General features: G+C 46.3%; 1 protein-coding gene across 8 annotated transcripts in view; it reads left to right on the plus strand.

The window, feature by feature from the left end:
- casz1 (castor zinc finger 1) overlaps positions 1–15,246 on the plus strand; it is a 524,871-nt gene that overhangs the window by 471,707 nt on the left and 37,918 nt on the right. For all 8 annotated transcript variants that reach the window (XM_073032178.1, XM_073032184.1, XM_073032182.1 and 5 more), the window contains 3 exons: positions 2,815–3,132; positions 9,641–9,839; positions 15,040–15,211. In XM_073032178.1, the coding sequence (XP_072888279.1) occupies positions 2,815–3,132; positions 9,641–9,839; positions 15,040–15,211 (689 nt within the window). The remainder of the gene's footprint in view (positions 1–2,814; positions 3,133–9,640; positions 9,840–15,039; positions 15,212–15,246) is intronic.

Genomic DNA, 15,246 nt, shown 5'->3' on the forward strand with positions numbered 1-15,246 from the left:
TCTTTTGGAATGGTATTGAAGGAGTACTTTTCCTTTGAGGTCCATGTCTTTTCATTCAAGTGGAGGGTGAAAGTGTATGAGGGCCATCGTCAAGCTGAAGGCACACTGTCCTTTTCACAATCAACTGGGTTGGGGAATCAAGCACTGAAGGGCATTGGTGTAAGGTGAGCAAGGAGAGATTTGTTTAACAGGAATCTGAGGAGATAGTCTTTTCACCCAGGGGGTGGTCCCTGAATGGTTCAGACAGGTACACTAACATGGAAAAGTTCGAAGTATATTATTATCAAAGTATGTATACTATATACAACTTCGAGATTCGTCTCCTTAGATACAGTCACAAAACAAAGAAACCCAATAGAACCTATTGAAAAAGACCGTCAAACACCCAGTGTGCAAAAAAGAACAAATCGTGCAAGCAATAAAAGTAAGCAAATAACATTTTGAACTGAAGTTCACAAAAGTGAGTTGACAGCCACGAAGCCAGTCACAGCCTTAAGGAGAGTGCAGTGTTTGCATTCTTATTGTGCCTTTCACAACTCCGGAAAGGAGCCCAGCCTCAGTTCAGCACAGAGACGGGTAAACCTCACCAAGCAGTGAGCTGAACACCAGGTCATATCTCTCCTCCGGCCCCAAACCCTGACTTTTCACTCTGAGCCACCGCTGAAATTGGACAAAACTCGACATGTTCCGTGCTCTCAGACCCGGACTCTTCCATTTTCATATGCCTGGGCCCTGGCACCTGGATTCAGCCTGCAGCTGACCTTTTGGATCTGACCTAGTGCTTAAATCAGTAAAACATCCATAAAATGAGATTAGAGAGATTTGGGCCTAAAGCGGGCAAATGGGGCTGATTTAGATAGATAGATAGATACTTTATTCATCCCCATGGGGAAATTCAACTTTTTTTCCAATGTCCCATACACTTGTTGTAGCAAAACTAATTACATACAATACTTAACTCAGTAAAAAAATATGATATGCATCTAAATCACCGTCTCAAAAAGCATTAATAATAGCTTTTAAAAAGTTCTTAAGTCCTGGCGGTAGAATTGTAAAGCCTAATGGCATTGGGGAGTATTGACCTCTTCATCCTGTCTGAGGAGCATTGCATCGATAGTAACCTGTCACTGAAACTGCTTCTCTGTCTCTGGATGGTGCTATGTAGAGGATGTTCAGAGTTATCCATAATTGACCGTAGCCTACTCAGCGCCCTTCGCTCAGCTACCGATGTTAAACTCTCCAGTACTTTGCCCACGACAGAGCCCGCCTTCCTTACCAGCTTATTAAGACGTGAGGCGTCCCTCTTCTTAATGCTTCCTCCCCAACACGCCACCACAAAGAAGAGGGCGCTCTCCACAACTGACCTATAGAACATCTTCAGCATCTCACTACAGACATTGAACGACGCCAACCTTCTTAGGAAGTACATTCGACTCTGTGCCTTCCTGCACAAGGCATCTGTGTTGGCAGTCCAGTCAAGCTTCTCGTCTAACTGTACTCCCAGATACTTGTAGGTCTTAACCTGCTCCACACGTTCTCCATTAATGATCACTGGCTCCATATGGGGCCTAGATCTCCTAAAGTCCACCACCATCTCCTTGGTCTTGGTGATATTGAGACGCAGGTAGTTTGAGTTGCACCATATCACAAAGTCCTGTATCAGTTTCCTATACTCCTCCTCCTGTCCATTCCTGACACACCCCACTATGGCCGTGTCATCAGCGAACTTCTGCACATGGCAGGACTCTGAGTTATATTGGAAGTCTGATGTGTACAGGGTGAACAGGACCGGAGAGAGTACGGTTCCCTGCGGCGCCCCTGTGCTGCTGACCACCGTGTCAGACCTACAGTCTCCCAACCGCACATACTGAGGTCTATCTGTCAAGTAGTCCACTATCCAATCCACCATGTGAGAGTCTACTCCCATCTCCGTTAGTTTGTGCCTTAAGATCTTGGGCTGGATGGTGTTAAAGGCACTACAGAAGTCAAGGAATGTAATCCTCACAGCACAACTGACCCCCTCTAGGTGAGAGAGAGGTGAGAGGTGATAGATAGTTTGGGTCAAAGGGCCTGTTTCCAAATATCATCAAAAATAAAGCTACAGGTGTGGCAAATCTGAACTTATAAACAGAATATGCAGGTCAGGCAATATTTATGGAATGAGAAAAGATGTTGGCTTGAAGAAGAGTACAAGAATTATAAAGGGAGTCCCGACAATATGGATTCCTGAAGGAGACTATCCAGCCCATTGTGGAATCTTGCTGTGCACTAATCAGCTGCTGCATTTCCAAATGAAATGGCTGTTGTCCTTCATTGGCTGAAAAACCACTGGGATATTCTGGGTTTGTGAAAGGCACAGTAAGATTGTGCACCTTGCAGTTCCCTTAAAACTATGGGGGTGCAAGGCCGATGGAGGGACATAGAGTCAGTCTGTGGTATTCTGCTCTGCGTCCTGCTGAGGGGGCACAGCATCGTTAAACCAACCCCACAAAGCTCTGTCACTTGCATCACTAAGCAGTGATTTGGAAGCAGTTTCTTCTTTGTGTAAAGCCAAAGTTATGAATTAAGCCTAGTCCACGTTTTTCAAGCCATTGCTCTTGACATAGAAGATTATAGTACAGGCTGTTCGACTCACAATGTTCACCTTTTAACCTACTCTCAAATCAATCTAACCCTTCCCTCCCACCTAGCCCTTTTTTCATGGCTAGAATTTTGTTGTGCATCTGTCGGGGCCTGGCGGAGTTGGTCTTGCCTGAGGGTGCGCTGTCTCTTTAAATCCGCGGCTGACTGACAAGATATTTCCCTTTTCCATAGCTTCCATTTCCGAGCCGACGGCGGGGTGGTGAAGGTGAAGTCGGAACCTTGTTTCTCCAGCCCAATTGCCGTGGAGAACAGAGCCCCTGGCACCTCGGCATTCCCTCCCATCGCCATGGTAACGGCTGCAGCCGTGCAGGTCTCTCCAGCGAGCCCCACGGTCGTCTCCACCGCCCCGACGCTCTTCACCTGGAAACAGCTGGCGGCTTCCATCCCTCAGCTCCCCGTCTCCACGTTGGCGACGTCTTCCCTGGCAACCACATCCCTGGAGAATGCAAAGCCTCAGGTCAAACCAGGATTCCTGCAGTTTCAGGAAAAGTGAGTATGGAAGGTTTCCATAACCCCGGGTGTTTGACAGACTTTCAACAGGATTAAATCAACCACAACTGTCTTCAAGCAATTTAATCAAGGCTGACTTCTGATCTGTGCGAAGTCAGTGTGCAGTACGGGTCCCCTTACCGAAGGACAGGTACAACTACACTCAGTGGACACTTAGGCACACCAACATCTTCTGCTCTGAATGCACAACACTTCAAGGTTCGACATGTTGTGCATTCAGAGATGATCTTCTACACACCACTGTTGTAACGTGTGGTTACTTGAGTTACTGTCGCCTTCCTGTCAGCCTGAACCAGACTGGCCATTCTCTGACCTCTCTCATTAACAAGGCATTTTCACCCACAGAACTGCTGCTTACTGATTTATTTTTTTTGCTTTTTGCCCCACTCTCTGTAAACTCGAGATACTGCTGTGCGTGAAAATGCAAGGAAGTCAGCAGTTTCTGAGATACTCAAACCTCCCCGTTTGGAACCACAATCATTCCACAGTCAAAGTCAATTAGATCACATTTTTTCCCCATTCTGATGTTTGGTCTGAACAACAGCTGAACCTCTTGACCATGTCTGCATGCTTTTGTGCGTTGAGCTGCTGCCACATGATTGGCTGATTAGATACTTGCATTAACGAGCAGGTGTACAGGTCTAGCTAGTAAGGTGACTACTGAGTGTGTACGCCATGGAGAGTATGCAGTGAAGATTGTCTGAGATGGCCATGTGAGGGGATCGAGTAGTCTAGACCTCTATTCTGTAGAGTTTAGATGAATGAGAGATAATGACATTGAAACATGCACATCCTTAAAGAGGATGACGGTGTAGAAAGGGAGAAGAGGTTTCCTCCGGCTGAAGAATCAGGGCCTAACTCTCACAACTGGAGATAAGAAATGAGATCAGGAGAAATTGCTTTGCTGAATAGATGTTGAATCTTAGGAATTTTCTGTTCTGGAAGGCTATGGAGGAATTGTCATTGAATTGTCATTCAACAGATTTCTGGATGCTCATGGTATCATGGGATATGGGAGTAGTACAAGAAAATGGTGTTGAGAGAGAAGATCCCTCAAGGTCTAATTGAATGGTGGTGCAGGTTCAAAGACTTGTGTTGGTCATTAATGTAGATGACATAGTTCACTGTATGTTTCAATGTATATGCGATAAATCCATGTAAATTAATCTCAGTCTGAACGGTGAACACGAGATTCTGCTGCTAACACACACAAAATGGTGGGGGAACTCCACAAGACAGGCAGCATCTATGGAGAGAAATAAAGAGCCGAGGGTTTAGGCCAAGACCCTTCACCAGAACATGAAGGGATGTGAGTGTTTCAGTGGGAATCCTGATAAAGGGTCTCAGCCTGAAACATTGGTTGTTTATTCCTCTCCATAGATGCTGCTTGACCCGCTGAGTTCCTCCTGTATTTTGTGTGTGTGTGCATGTTACTCTGAAATCTGAGTGACCTACTCCTGCCCCATTGTTTTTATGTTTTAAGTTTGCAACTTTGAGCTCTTCAGGGAAGGGCTGTCAGTGGCTGCATTGTCCCCTCCAAATGACATCCCATCCATTGGTCGGAGTCACGAGTGGCTATTGTGTCCCCGCTCTCCACATGAATGAATTGAACTGACTTTATTTCTTACATCCTTCACATACATGAGGAGTGAAAATCTTTACGTCACATCTCCTTCTAAATGTGCAATGTCCATTCATACTCATTTATAATAATTTATGATAAATAGAACAGTCAGTGTAATATAAGAGTACATTCAAATCAGTGTGAGTTCATCAGTCTGATGGCCTGGTGGGAGAAGCTGTCCTGGAGCCTGTTGGTCCTGGCTTTTATGCTGCGGTACCGTTTCCCGGATGGTAGCAGCTGGAACAGTTTGTGGTTGGGGTGACTCGTGTCCCCAATGATCCTGCGGGCCCTTTTTACACACCTGTCTCTGTAAATGTCCTGAATCATGGGAAGTTCACAACTACAGATACGCAAGGCGGGGAAGTACGATATGAAGAGCAAGCTGTTGTCAGTGTAGCTGGCTCTCCCTCTCCACACAGGTGATGAATCCAAAGGATTGACAAAGACCAATACTGTTTGGCACCAGTGGCATTGCAGGAGTTGCCAGTCAGGGTTGAACTCAACATAGAACTGCCTCAGGGACTCCAGCTCCAGATTTTTCCCTCGGAGTTTACTCCCCCTTGAGTGGGTATAGCCACAAGGCATTGGAAATTCCTTCTCCTGGATGAGCTGCCGACCACAGCTGACAAGCCCCATTTGCCTGAAGCAAATGCTTTTAAGGTGCCATTAACCTGCATTTTCCCCTTGTCCTGTCAGTAGGAACAGTTCTGCCAGGCTTAGGAGTTTAGGAAATAGGTTTGGTTGTTAGAGGCTATTTGAGACACGCACCATTGGGAGCATTTACAGTAATAGGGAGTGGGAGCTTATCTCCCGTACGTCCCCCCTGGCTATGACGACCTCAGGCAACCATCCCATCATACATTGGAGTATTTCACTATTGCTGGGTCATAAAACCCCAACTTTCTAAATTCAACGATAACATGGGAGCCCCCTCAGGAGAAGGACTGCGTTAATTCAAGAAGGGTGCTCATAGACTTCCTCAAGTTCAAAGTTCAAAGTCACCAAGCACTACCCAGAGATTCATCTAATTGTGGGCATTCAGAATAGACACCAGAAGCACAATAGAATCAATGAGAAACCACACACAAAGAAGGTTGGCGTCATTCAATGTCTGTAGTGAGATGCTGAAGATGTTCTATAGGTCAGTTATGGAGAGCGCCCTCTTCTTTGTGGTGGCGTGTTGGGGAGGAAGCATTAAGAAGAGGGACGCCTCACGTCTTAATAAGCTGGTAAGGAAGGCGGGCTCTGTCGTGGGCAAAGTACTGGAGAGCTTAACATTGGTAGCTGAGCGAAGGGCGCTGAGTAGGCTACGGTCAATTATGGATAACTCTGAACATCCTCTACATAGCACCATCCAGAGACAGAGAAGCAGTTTCAGCGACAGGTTACTATCGATGCAATGCTCCTCAGACAGGATGAAGAGGTCAATACTCCCCAATGCCATTAGGCTTTACAATTCTACCGCCAGGACTTAAGAACTTTTTAAAAGCTATTATTAATGCTTTTTGAGATAGTGATTTAGATGCATATCATATTTTTTACTGAGTTAAGTATTGTATGTAATTAGTTTTGCTACAACAAGTGTATGGGACATTGGAAAAAAAGTTGAATTTCCCCATGGGGATGAATAAAGTATCTATCTATCTATCTATCAAAGACAGACAAACAACCAATGTGCAAAACGTGACAAATTGTTCAAGTACAACAAGAAAAATAAAATAATAATAATAATAAATAAATATCCAATAAATTATCTATTCTGGTTCTCAGTCGAAGAAATAAACCTGCAATAAACCAAATCACAGTGGCCAAGCATTTTAATTCTGATACCCATTCCCATTCCGACATGTCAGTCCGTCGGCTCCTCTTGTGCCGAGATGAGGCCACCCTCAGAGTGGAGGAACAATACCTTATATTCCATCTTGGTAGCCTCCAATCTGATGGCATGAGTATTGATTTCTCAATCTGGCAAACAAATTTCCCCCCTTCCTTCCTCTATTCCCCAACTCACCTGCCTTTCACCTCCCCCCGGGTCCCCTTTCTCCTATTGTCCACTTGCCACTCCTATCAGATTCTTTCTTCTCCGGCCCTTGACCTTTCCCATCCACCTGGCTTCACCTATCACCTTCCAGCTAGCCTCCTTCCCCTCCCCCCCCCCCCACCTTTTTATTCCGGTGTCCTCCCCCTTCCTTCTCAGTCCTGAAAAAGGGTCTCGGCCTGAAATGTCGACTGTTTATTCTTTTCCATCGATGCTGCCTGACCTGCTGAGCTCCTCCAGCATTCAGTGTGTGTTGCTTTGGATTTCCAGCACCTTCAGATTTACCACAGGAACAAGTGGCCATTTGCACAGGCGCCCTGGTCTTCCTCCCAGTATTTCTTTGCCTTCCCCCTTGCTGCGTCTTTTACGCTTCATAATACATACAGTTTTGAGGCACTTAATGGCAGCTGTAAATTCCTAGAGACATTCCGACATCCACAGCTGCCTCCGATCCTCATGCAGTGGCAGTGATAAATGTAGATTATAAACTTCCATGATGTAAGAAAGTTCACAGTATCAATCACGTAACTACAGTCAGGTAACGGATTAGTGTCATATGTCAAACAGACAACAACAGATACCTGAAAATAGATTATGCAGCCAGCTCTGTCAAAGGGGTTAGTGGTTGTCAAGAAACACAAATGTTCAATATACAAGCCCATGTGGCTGGATTAATGCTTAAAGCTTGCACACGGCTATCCGTCATCTATAAGATAGAAGTGACAGTGGCAATTTTAGTTCAAATAATCAAGGCACAGAGTTTTATGTCAAGGTTTGATGGTGCGGTTCCAATTTTGAAAGAAGCCAGGTCCTCCCGTGTACTGTCCAATGAACTGTGTTGAAAGCAGCAAAGGGTTAGTGTCTGATATGTTGCCCATAGTGCCCAAAGGAACTATGCATCACATCTCCAGGACGCACTGGGAATTAGTGAGGGGGGGTCTTGTTTTATGAGAGGTGGCTTTTCTGATCCAGTTTATACGCTGACAGAGCCTGCCCGCAGTCGCTGAGTTGTCATAGCAATAAGAGGAATGGAAGAAAATCTGATGGGGAAATAACCTGCTGTTTATTAGTGGGAAATTCTTTATTATTTGTAATATTCTGATTAAAGGGGAATTGTCACCAAGTTCAAACCACAGGCCGAGGGGAGATTCCCTCCGAGGCATATGCTCCTTTGGCTCATCGTCACTCGGGGAACATTTTTCACAATTCTCTCCTGTGGGGCATGGGTGGTGCTGGCAAATGCAGTATTTACTGTCTACCTCTCATGGCACGGCAGCAACTCAACTTTGTTAGAAGTTTGCAAAGATCCAGCATGTCAGCTAAAACCTTTACAAACTTCTACAGAAGCACAGTGAAGAGTATAGTGACTTGCTGCATGACGGCCTTGTATGGAGACACCAATGCCCTTGAATGGAAAAGTGGTGCATACAACTCAGTCCATCACAGGCAAAGCCCACCCACCATTGAGCACATCTACAGGGAGTGCTGTTGCTGGAAAGTAGCATCCATCGTCGAGGACCAAGCTCCCTTCTCTCTGCTACCATCAGAAAGGAGGTGCAGGAGTCTCAAGTCCACACCCTCAGGTTCTGGAACAGTTATTACCCTTCAATCGTCAGGCTCCTGAACCAGCGTGGAGTGGATAACTTTGGTCACCTCCACACTGAACTGATTCCACAACCTATGGACTCACTTTCAAACACTCTACAACTCAAGTTCTCAATATTTCATGCTCACTTATTGATTATTATTATTATTATTTTGTGGGTTTTTTTGCATTTGCATAGTTTGTTTGCATGGTTATCTATGTGCCTTTGTATGCAGTTTTCAATGATTCTATTGTGTTTCTTTGTATTTACTGTGAATGCCCACAAGAAAATGAATCTCCTGGTAGTATATGGTGACATATGTAACTTGCTCATTTGAACTTGAACTTCAGATTTTGATTAGGGTTTTTGCAGGATTGCAATGCTCAATGGGAATTATTCTCTTAGTAGATCCTCTAACTCATACAACAACCCTCAAATAAACCATACAACAAGCCTCAAATCCAAAACTTCAATTGTTACAAACTTTGCACATGTATGAAATTTTACTTCTGTCACACTTTAAACATCTTCTAGATGACTCCAGTGCCACATATCGAAATTTGGATGAAGTTTGCCTTATTCAAAAAGAAAAAATTAAAACTGGTTCTCCCTAGACAGAGTGAGACCTCACTGTGGGAGCTGGACATAGAGAAACCCTCACTGAGGGAGTTGGCAGACAGAGGGAGACCTGAATTGTAGAAGATGGACAAAGGGAGACCTCACTGTGGGAGATGGACAGGGGGAAACCCTCACTGTGGGAGTTGGAGGACAGAGAGAGACCTGAATTGTAGAAAATGGACAAAGGGAGACCTCACTGTGGGGGATGGACAGAGGGAAACCTGAATTGTGGGAGACGGACATAAAGAACCCCTCACTGTGGGAGATGAACATAGAGAACCCCTCACTGTGGGAGTTGGAGGACAGAGGGAGACCTGAATTGTGGAAGATGGAGCAGGGAGACTTCACAGTGGGAATGCCATCCTTTAGTTGAAAGGTTAAACCGATTTCTCAAGTATATCGATGATCTACTGTACTTGACATTTATTCCCCTGTCAATGTCACCAAGACATGCAGTCATTAATATATCGCTCTTTGTCTTCTTTCTAACACTTCAGGAAGAACTTCACTGGATCCAAAAGCTTCAGAATGCCTTGAATCCAGGAGTGGCACTATAGAAATGCAGGTCTTCCTTCCTGGTCACCACATGTTTTATCCAACTGTGTTCTTATTTTCCCATAGCGACCCCTGTCTGGCGACCGACTGCAAATACTCGAACAAGTTCCACTTCCACTGTTTGTTTGGAAACTGCAAATACGTCTGTAAAACTTCTGGGAAAGCAGAATCACACTGTCTAGACCACATCAATCCCAACAACAACCTGGTCAACGTGCGTGACCAGTTCTCCTACTACTCTCTGCAGTGTCTCTGTCCAAATCAGGTGAGCAGACTAAGTTTACCCTCTGATGGTGGATCTGCCTGGCTGATAGTCTTCTTCAGACTATTGACCCATCTGAGTCCTCCCTTAGACCGAAACCTCCTCCCAAAACAGCCTAAAAGATGCTACTGAAAAGCTAAAGATGCTGATTGTGTGTCATTTGTCTGCGACGTGCAGTCAGTGGCCTCCTGTACCTGATATAGTGGTCACTGAGTGCACGCTCGTGGCCCATCCAGTTCAAGGTTCAACGTGCATTCGGGGATGCTCTTCTGCACGTCACTGTTGTCATGTGTGGTTACTTGAGTTACTGTTGCCTCCCTGTCAGCTTTAGCCAGTCTGGCCATTCTCCTCTGACCTCTCTCACTAACAAGCTGTTTTCACCCACAGAGCTGCCGCTCACTGGATGCTTGATGTTTTACTCACCCACCTTTCTGAACTCTAGAGACGGTTGTGTGTAAAAACCCCGGGAGATCTGCAGTTTCTGAGATATGCAAACTACCCTGTCTGGCACCGGCAGTCGTTCCTCGGTCAAGTCACCTAGATCAGATTTCTGCCCCATTCTGATGTTTGGTCTGAACAACCATTGAACCTCTTGACCACGTCTGCAGAATTTTATAAATGTTTGTTGTTATGCAGCAGCGGTGCATTGCAATACATAACAATACACGTTTACTCGATTCTCATTCTGGGGCCGGTCCTCAAGTGCCGTCACACGTTCCAGGGCCAACATGAATTCCCACAATGCTTGGCAGAACATTCCCAGACCAAGGCTCTGACCCTTGGCCCTCAGATTCAGTGACCCTTAGTTCGTGTGGCAATCATTAATCAGTTTACCAGTTTAAAGCAATGAAGGACTGGAGCCCACTGAAAGCTAGCCACCACTAGAGAATGAGTTCTGATGGACAGGGTGGGCCTTGGCTTCTGCCATAGACCCACACCGCCTGATCTGGCATCAAGGACAAGCCTTTAATCTCAAATCCACGGGCCGGCATGAGGGCGGGTGGTGTGATGTGGCACAGCTCCAGCGATGTGGGTTCAATTCTGCCCTCCGGCACTGTCTGTGTGGAGCTCACACGTTCTCCCTGTGACTATTTAGGTTTCCCCCGAGAGCAGCGCACACACGATGCTGGAGGGACTCAGTAGATCTGTGGACAGAATAAAGGGTCAACATTTCAGACTGAGACCTTTCCTGAGGACCGTAAAGGAAGGGGCAAAATCCAGAATAGGGTGGGGGGAACAAGTACAAGCTAGAAGGTGACAAGTGAAGCCAGATAAAGTGTGGGGGGTGGGGGGAGGTAGGTGGGTGGGGGAGGGGAATGAAGTAAAAAGCTGGGAGGTGATAGGTGGAAGAAGTAAAGGCAAGGAAGAAGGAATTTGATAGGAAAGGAGAGTGGACCACGGGAGAAAGGGAAGGAGGAGGGGTACCAGACGGATGTGGTAGGAGGTGAGGAAAAGGGAAGGGGTAAAAGGAAAGCCAGACTGGGGAATGGAAAGAGAGGAAAAGGAGATAAAAATTAACGTAAGAGAAATCGATGTTCATGTGATCACGTTGGAGGGTATCCAGATTGAATATGAGGTTTGCTCCTCCAACCTGAGTATGGCCTCATCATGGCAGTAGAGGAGGCCGTGGTGGACTGACATGTCGGAATGGGAATGGGAAGTGGAATTAAAATGTGTGGCCACCGGGAGATCCTGCCTCTTGTGGATGGAGCCATAAACGCTCGACAAAGTGGTCCCCCAATCTACGTTGGACCTCTCCTCTGGGTGGCTTCCTTTAGGAATTCTGGATTCCTCCCACATCCCAGTTACGTGTAGGCTCAGGGATTCATTGGCCACCACCCCCAGCATGAGGGTGAGCAGCAGAACCTGAGCAGAGTGGGTTGAAATGAGATGAGTGTCGAATGGTTTACCCCCTGACTCATCCTGACTCGACAGTGAACCTAGCAGGATTCATACCGTGGTCTCGACACTCAGTCTGCATTTTTATCTGTCAGATGCCTAACAGATCCACTTCATAACAAATATCAAAACCACATTGAGAAATATATTCCCTCCCCCCATTCTTTCTTTTTTTCATTTGGGCTCTCCCCTTACCCCTCTTCTTCTTGTCACCTGCCCATCACCTCCCTCTGGTGCCATTCCTTCCTTTTCTCCCATGGTCCACTCTCCTCTATCAGATTCTGTCTTCTTCAGCCTTCACCTCTTCCACCTATCAACTCCCAGCATCTTCCTTGATTTCTCCCTTGATTCCCCCCTCCCTCACCCACCTACCTTCCTCCTCTCTTCATCTTCATCATTATATGCCGTGCTGTATGACATCATCATTATGTGCCATGCTGTATGACATGGGCGATCGCGATCTCCATGACCATGATTGGTCTTGACATATTTTTCTAAAGAAATGGCTCGCCATTGCCTTCTTCTGGGCAGTGCCTTAACAAGACGGGTGACCCCCCGCCACTATCAATACTCTTCAGACATTGTCTGCCTGGTGTCAGTGGTCGCATAACCAGGGCTTGTGATGTGCACCAGCTACTCATACAGCCATCCCCCACCTGCTCCCTTGGCCTCACGGGACCCAGATCGGGTGGGGGGGGGGGGGTGGTTAAGCAGGTGCTACACCTTGCCTAAGGGTGACCTGCAGGTTCGTGGAGGGAAGGAGCTCCTTACACCTCCCTTGGTAGAGATGAATCTCTACACTGCCCCTTCACCTGGCTTCACCTATCTTCTAGTTTGGACTCCTTACCCTTTCCGCACCCCCACCCTCTTATTCTGCCATCTTCCTCCCTCCTTTCCAGTCCCTCATGAAGGGTCTCGGCATGAAATATCGACAGTTATTCATTTCCACAGCTGCCTGGCCTGCTGAGTTCTATGTGTGTCACTCTGGACTCAAAGATGTTTTTTTTCTCCCTCTTGTTTTTAGATCTGTGCCTGTCCTTGTGACTAACACAAATCTTACAGCATTTGCTTTTTTGTTTTCCTGCCCTTTCATTTGCTCAGAGAAATTCCCATTCAGCTGCTGTAAGATTTATTCCGCCTCAACACCTGAAGTTCACAGATTCCTAGAGGTTGTCTTGAAGTGAAAAAACCTGTAAAACTGGAACTGTTCACCGTCAGTCACTCAGCTAAAAATGGAGTGCACCCTCGAGGGATGACTAATTGGTGACATTTAGATCAAAGGCACAGGGAGCGAGGTTAAAGACGGCAGCACAGTAACCAATCGAAGAACATTGATTGAGTAGTTGACCCATGAATGACTAGAGGCATCAGTGATGTGTCTGTGTTCACTCCCAGGATGGCATAGGACGCTATACCAGAGCAGCTTTTGGACTCTCAATCCAGAGGCCTGAGCTAACGTATTCAGCCAGAGAAATTAATTAAAATCTGGAATTTAAAATGAATTGTGTGGTTTACTCCTAAATTCATTGGGTACATTTAAAGCAGAGGTTGATCGGTAGCGTAGTGGTTAGCACAATACTTTACACTACCAGCAACTCGAGTTCAATTCCCGCCGCTGCCTGTAAGGAGTTTGCACTTTCTCCCTGTGATCACATGGGTTTCCTCCCACAGTCCAAAGACATACCAGCCTGTCGGTTAATCGGTCATTGTAAAATGTCCCATGATTCAGCTAGGGTTAAATCGGGGGGTTGCTGGGCAGTGTGGCTCGAAGGGCCGGAAGGGTCTATTCCACATTGTATCGCAATAAATAAATAAATTAGTAAGAGAGTCAGAGGTTACGGAGAGAAGCTGGAGGTTGGAGTTGAGAGGGAAAATAAATCAGCCATGATGGAATGGCACAGCACACTCGATGGGCCAAATGGCCTAATATACTCCCATGTCTTATGGTCTAAATGCCTTCTGAAATGGCCCAACAGGTTATACAGTTCAGAAGGCAATTAAGAACAGACAGTATTACCTGAGTTAGGATGAGTAATGTTAGCTAATGAGTTCCAACAGGAGATAGAGTCAACAGAAAGAAACCCTTCAACCCACCATGTGGATGCTCGTTATCAGACACTGTCTAATAAGTATAGAAAAGTTCATATAAATTCAAGTTTAATTGTCATTCAACCTTAACACATTTATGCAGCTAAATGAAACTGTGTTCCTCCGGGACCAAAATGCAAAACACAGTACCTACAGTCACACACAACACACAGCACAAGTAGTTACGATAGCATATACAGTCACAAAAAAAATGATATTATTAAGTCCCTGAGTAGGATGGCCTGAAGACTGACAGTGCAGGAGATGTTCTGGAGCCACGTTTCTGCAAGAGCAAGTTCCTCGTTTTACACTAATTCTGTTCTCCCCACATTCCCATTAACACTTCCACTCCAAACATGCTCCACCACTCCCCCACACACTAGGGCAACTTACAGTGACAAGTCACCCCAACCAGTCTGCACACCCTTGAGATATGGCAGGAACTAATGACCTTCAGGAAAAGAAATCTCCTAGCCATTTTAATCAGTGGCCACCATTTTAATTCTACTTCCCATTCCCTTATCAGCATGTCAGTCCGTAGCCTTTTCTACTGCCACGATGAGGCTGCTCTCAGGTTGGAGGAGCAACACTTCATATTCCGTCAGGGTGGCCTCCAACCTGATGGCATGATCATTGATTTCTCGAACTTCTGATAATTTCTCCCCCCCCACTCCCGCTTCCTGCTTTTCCCATTCCCCATTCTGACTCCCCTCACCTGCCTATCAACTTCCTCTGGTGCTTCTCCTCTTCCCCTTTCTCCCTTTGCCCCATCAACTCTCCTATCAGCTACCTTCTTCCTGAGCCTTTTACCTTTTCCACCAATCACCTCCCAGCTTCTCACTTCGTCCTCCCTCCCCCACCTGGCTTCACCTATCACCTGCCAGGTTGTACATCTTCCCCTCCCCCCCCCCAACTTCTTATTCTGACTTCGCTTCCTTTCCAGTCCTGAGGAAGGGCCTCAATCTGAATCATCAACTGTTCATTCCTCTTCACAGACGCCGCCTGGCCTGCTGATTTCCTCCAGCATTTTGTGTGTGTTGCTCTGGATTGCCAGCATCTGCAGAACCCTGTGTTTAGATGCTGCCCGGCCTGGCTGATTTGTAGCTAACAATTCAGGCTCAGTAGGGATGATGTAGCATCATGGAGAGCCCAGGCACATGTTATATAATGTCAGAAGCCCGCTGTGATCTAACAAGTTGCTTCTCTTCCATTGCAGCAATGTGAATTCCGTATGAGAGGACACTACCACTGTTTACGGCCTTTCTGCAACTTTGTGACCAACATCACGACAAAGCTCCCCTGGCACATCAAAAAGCACGAGAAGGCTGAGCGACGGGCGGCCAATGGCTTCAAGTACTTCACCAAGCGGGAAGAATGCGGCAGGCTAGGTGAGAAACTGAAGGGCAATTTTACAGCAACGGGG

The sequence above is a fragment of the Hemitrygon akajei genome, chromosome 29 (assembly GCF_048418815.1).
Source record: "Hemitrygon akajei chromosome 29, sHemAka1.3, whole genome shotgun sequence".
Lineage (NCBI taxonomy): Eukaryota > Metazoa > Chordata > Chondrichthyes > Myliobatiformes > Dasyatidae > Hemitrygon > Hemitrygon akajei.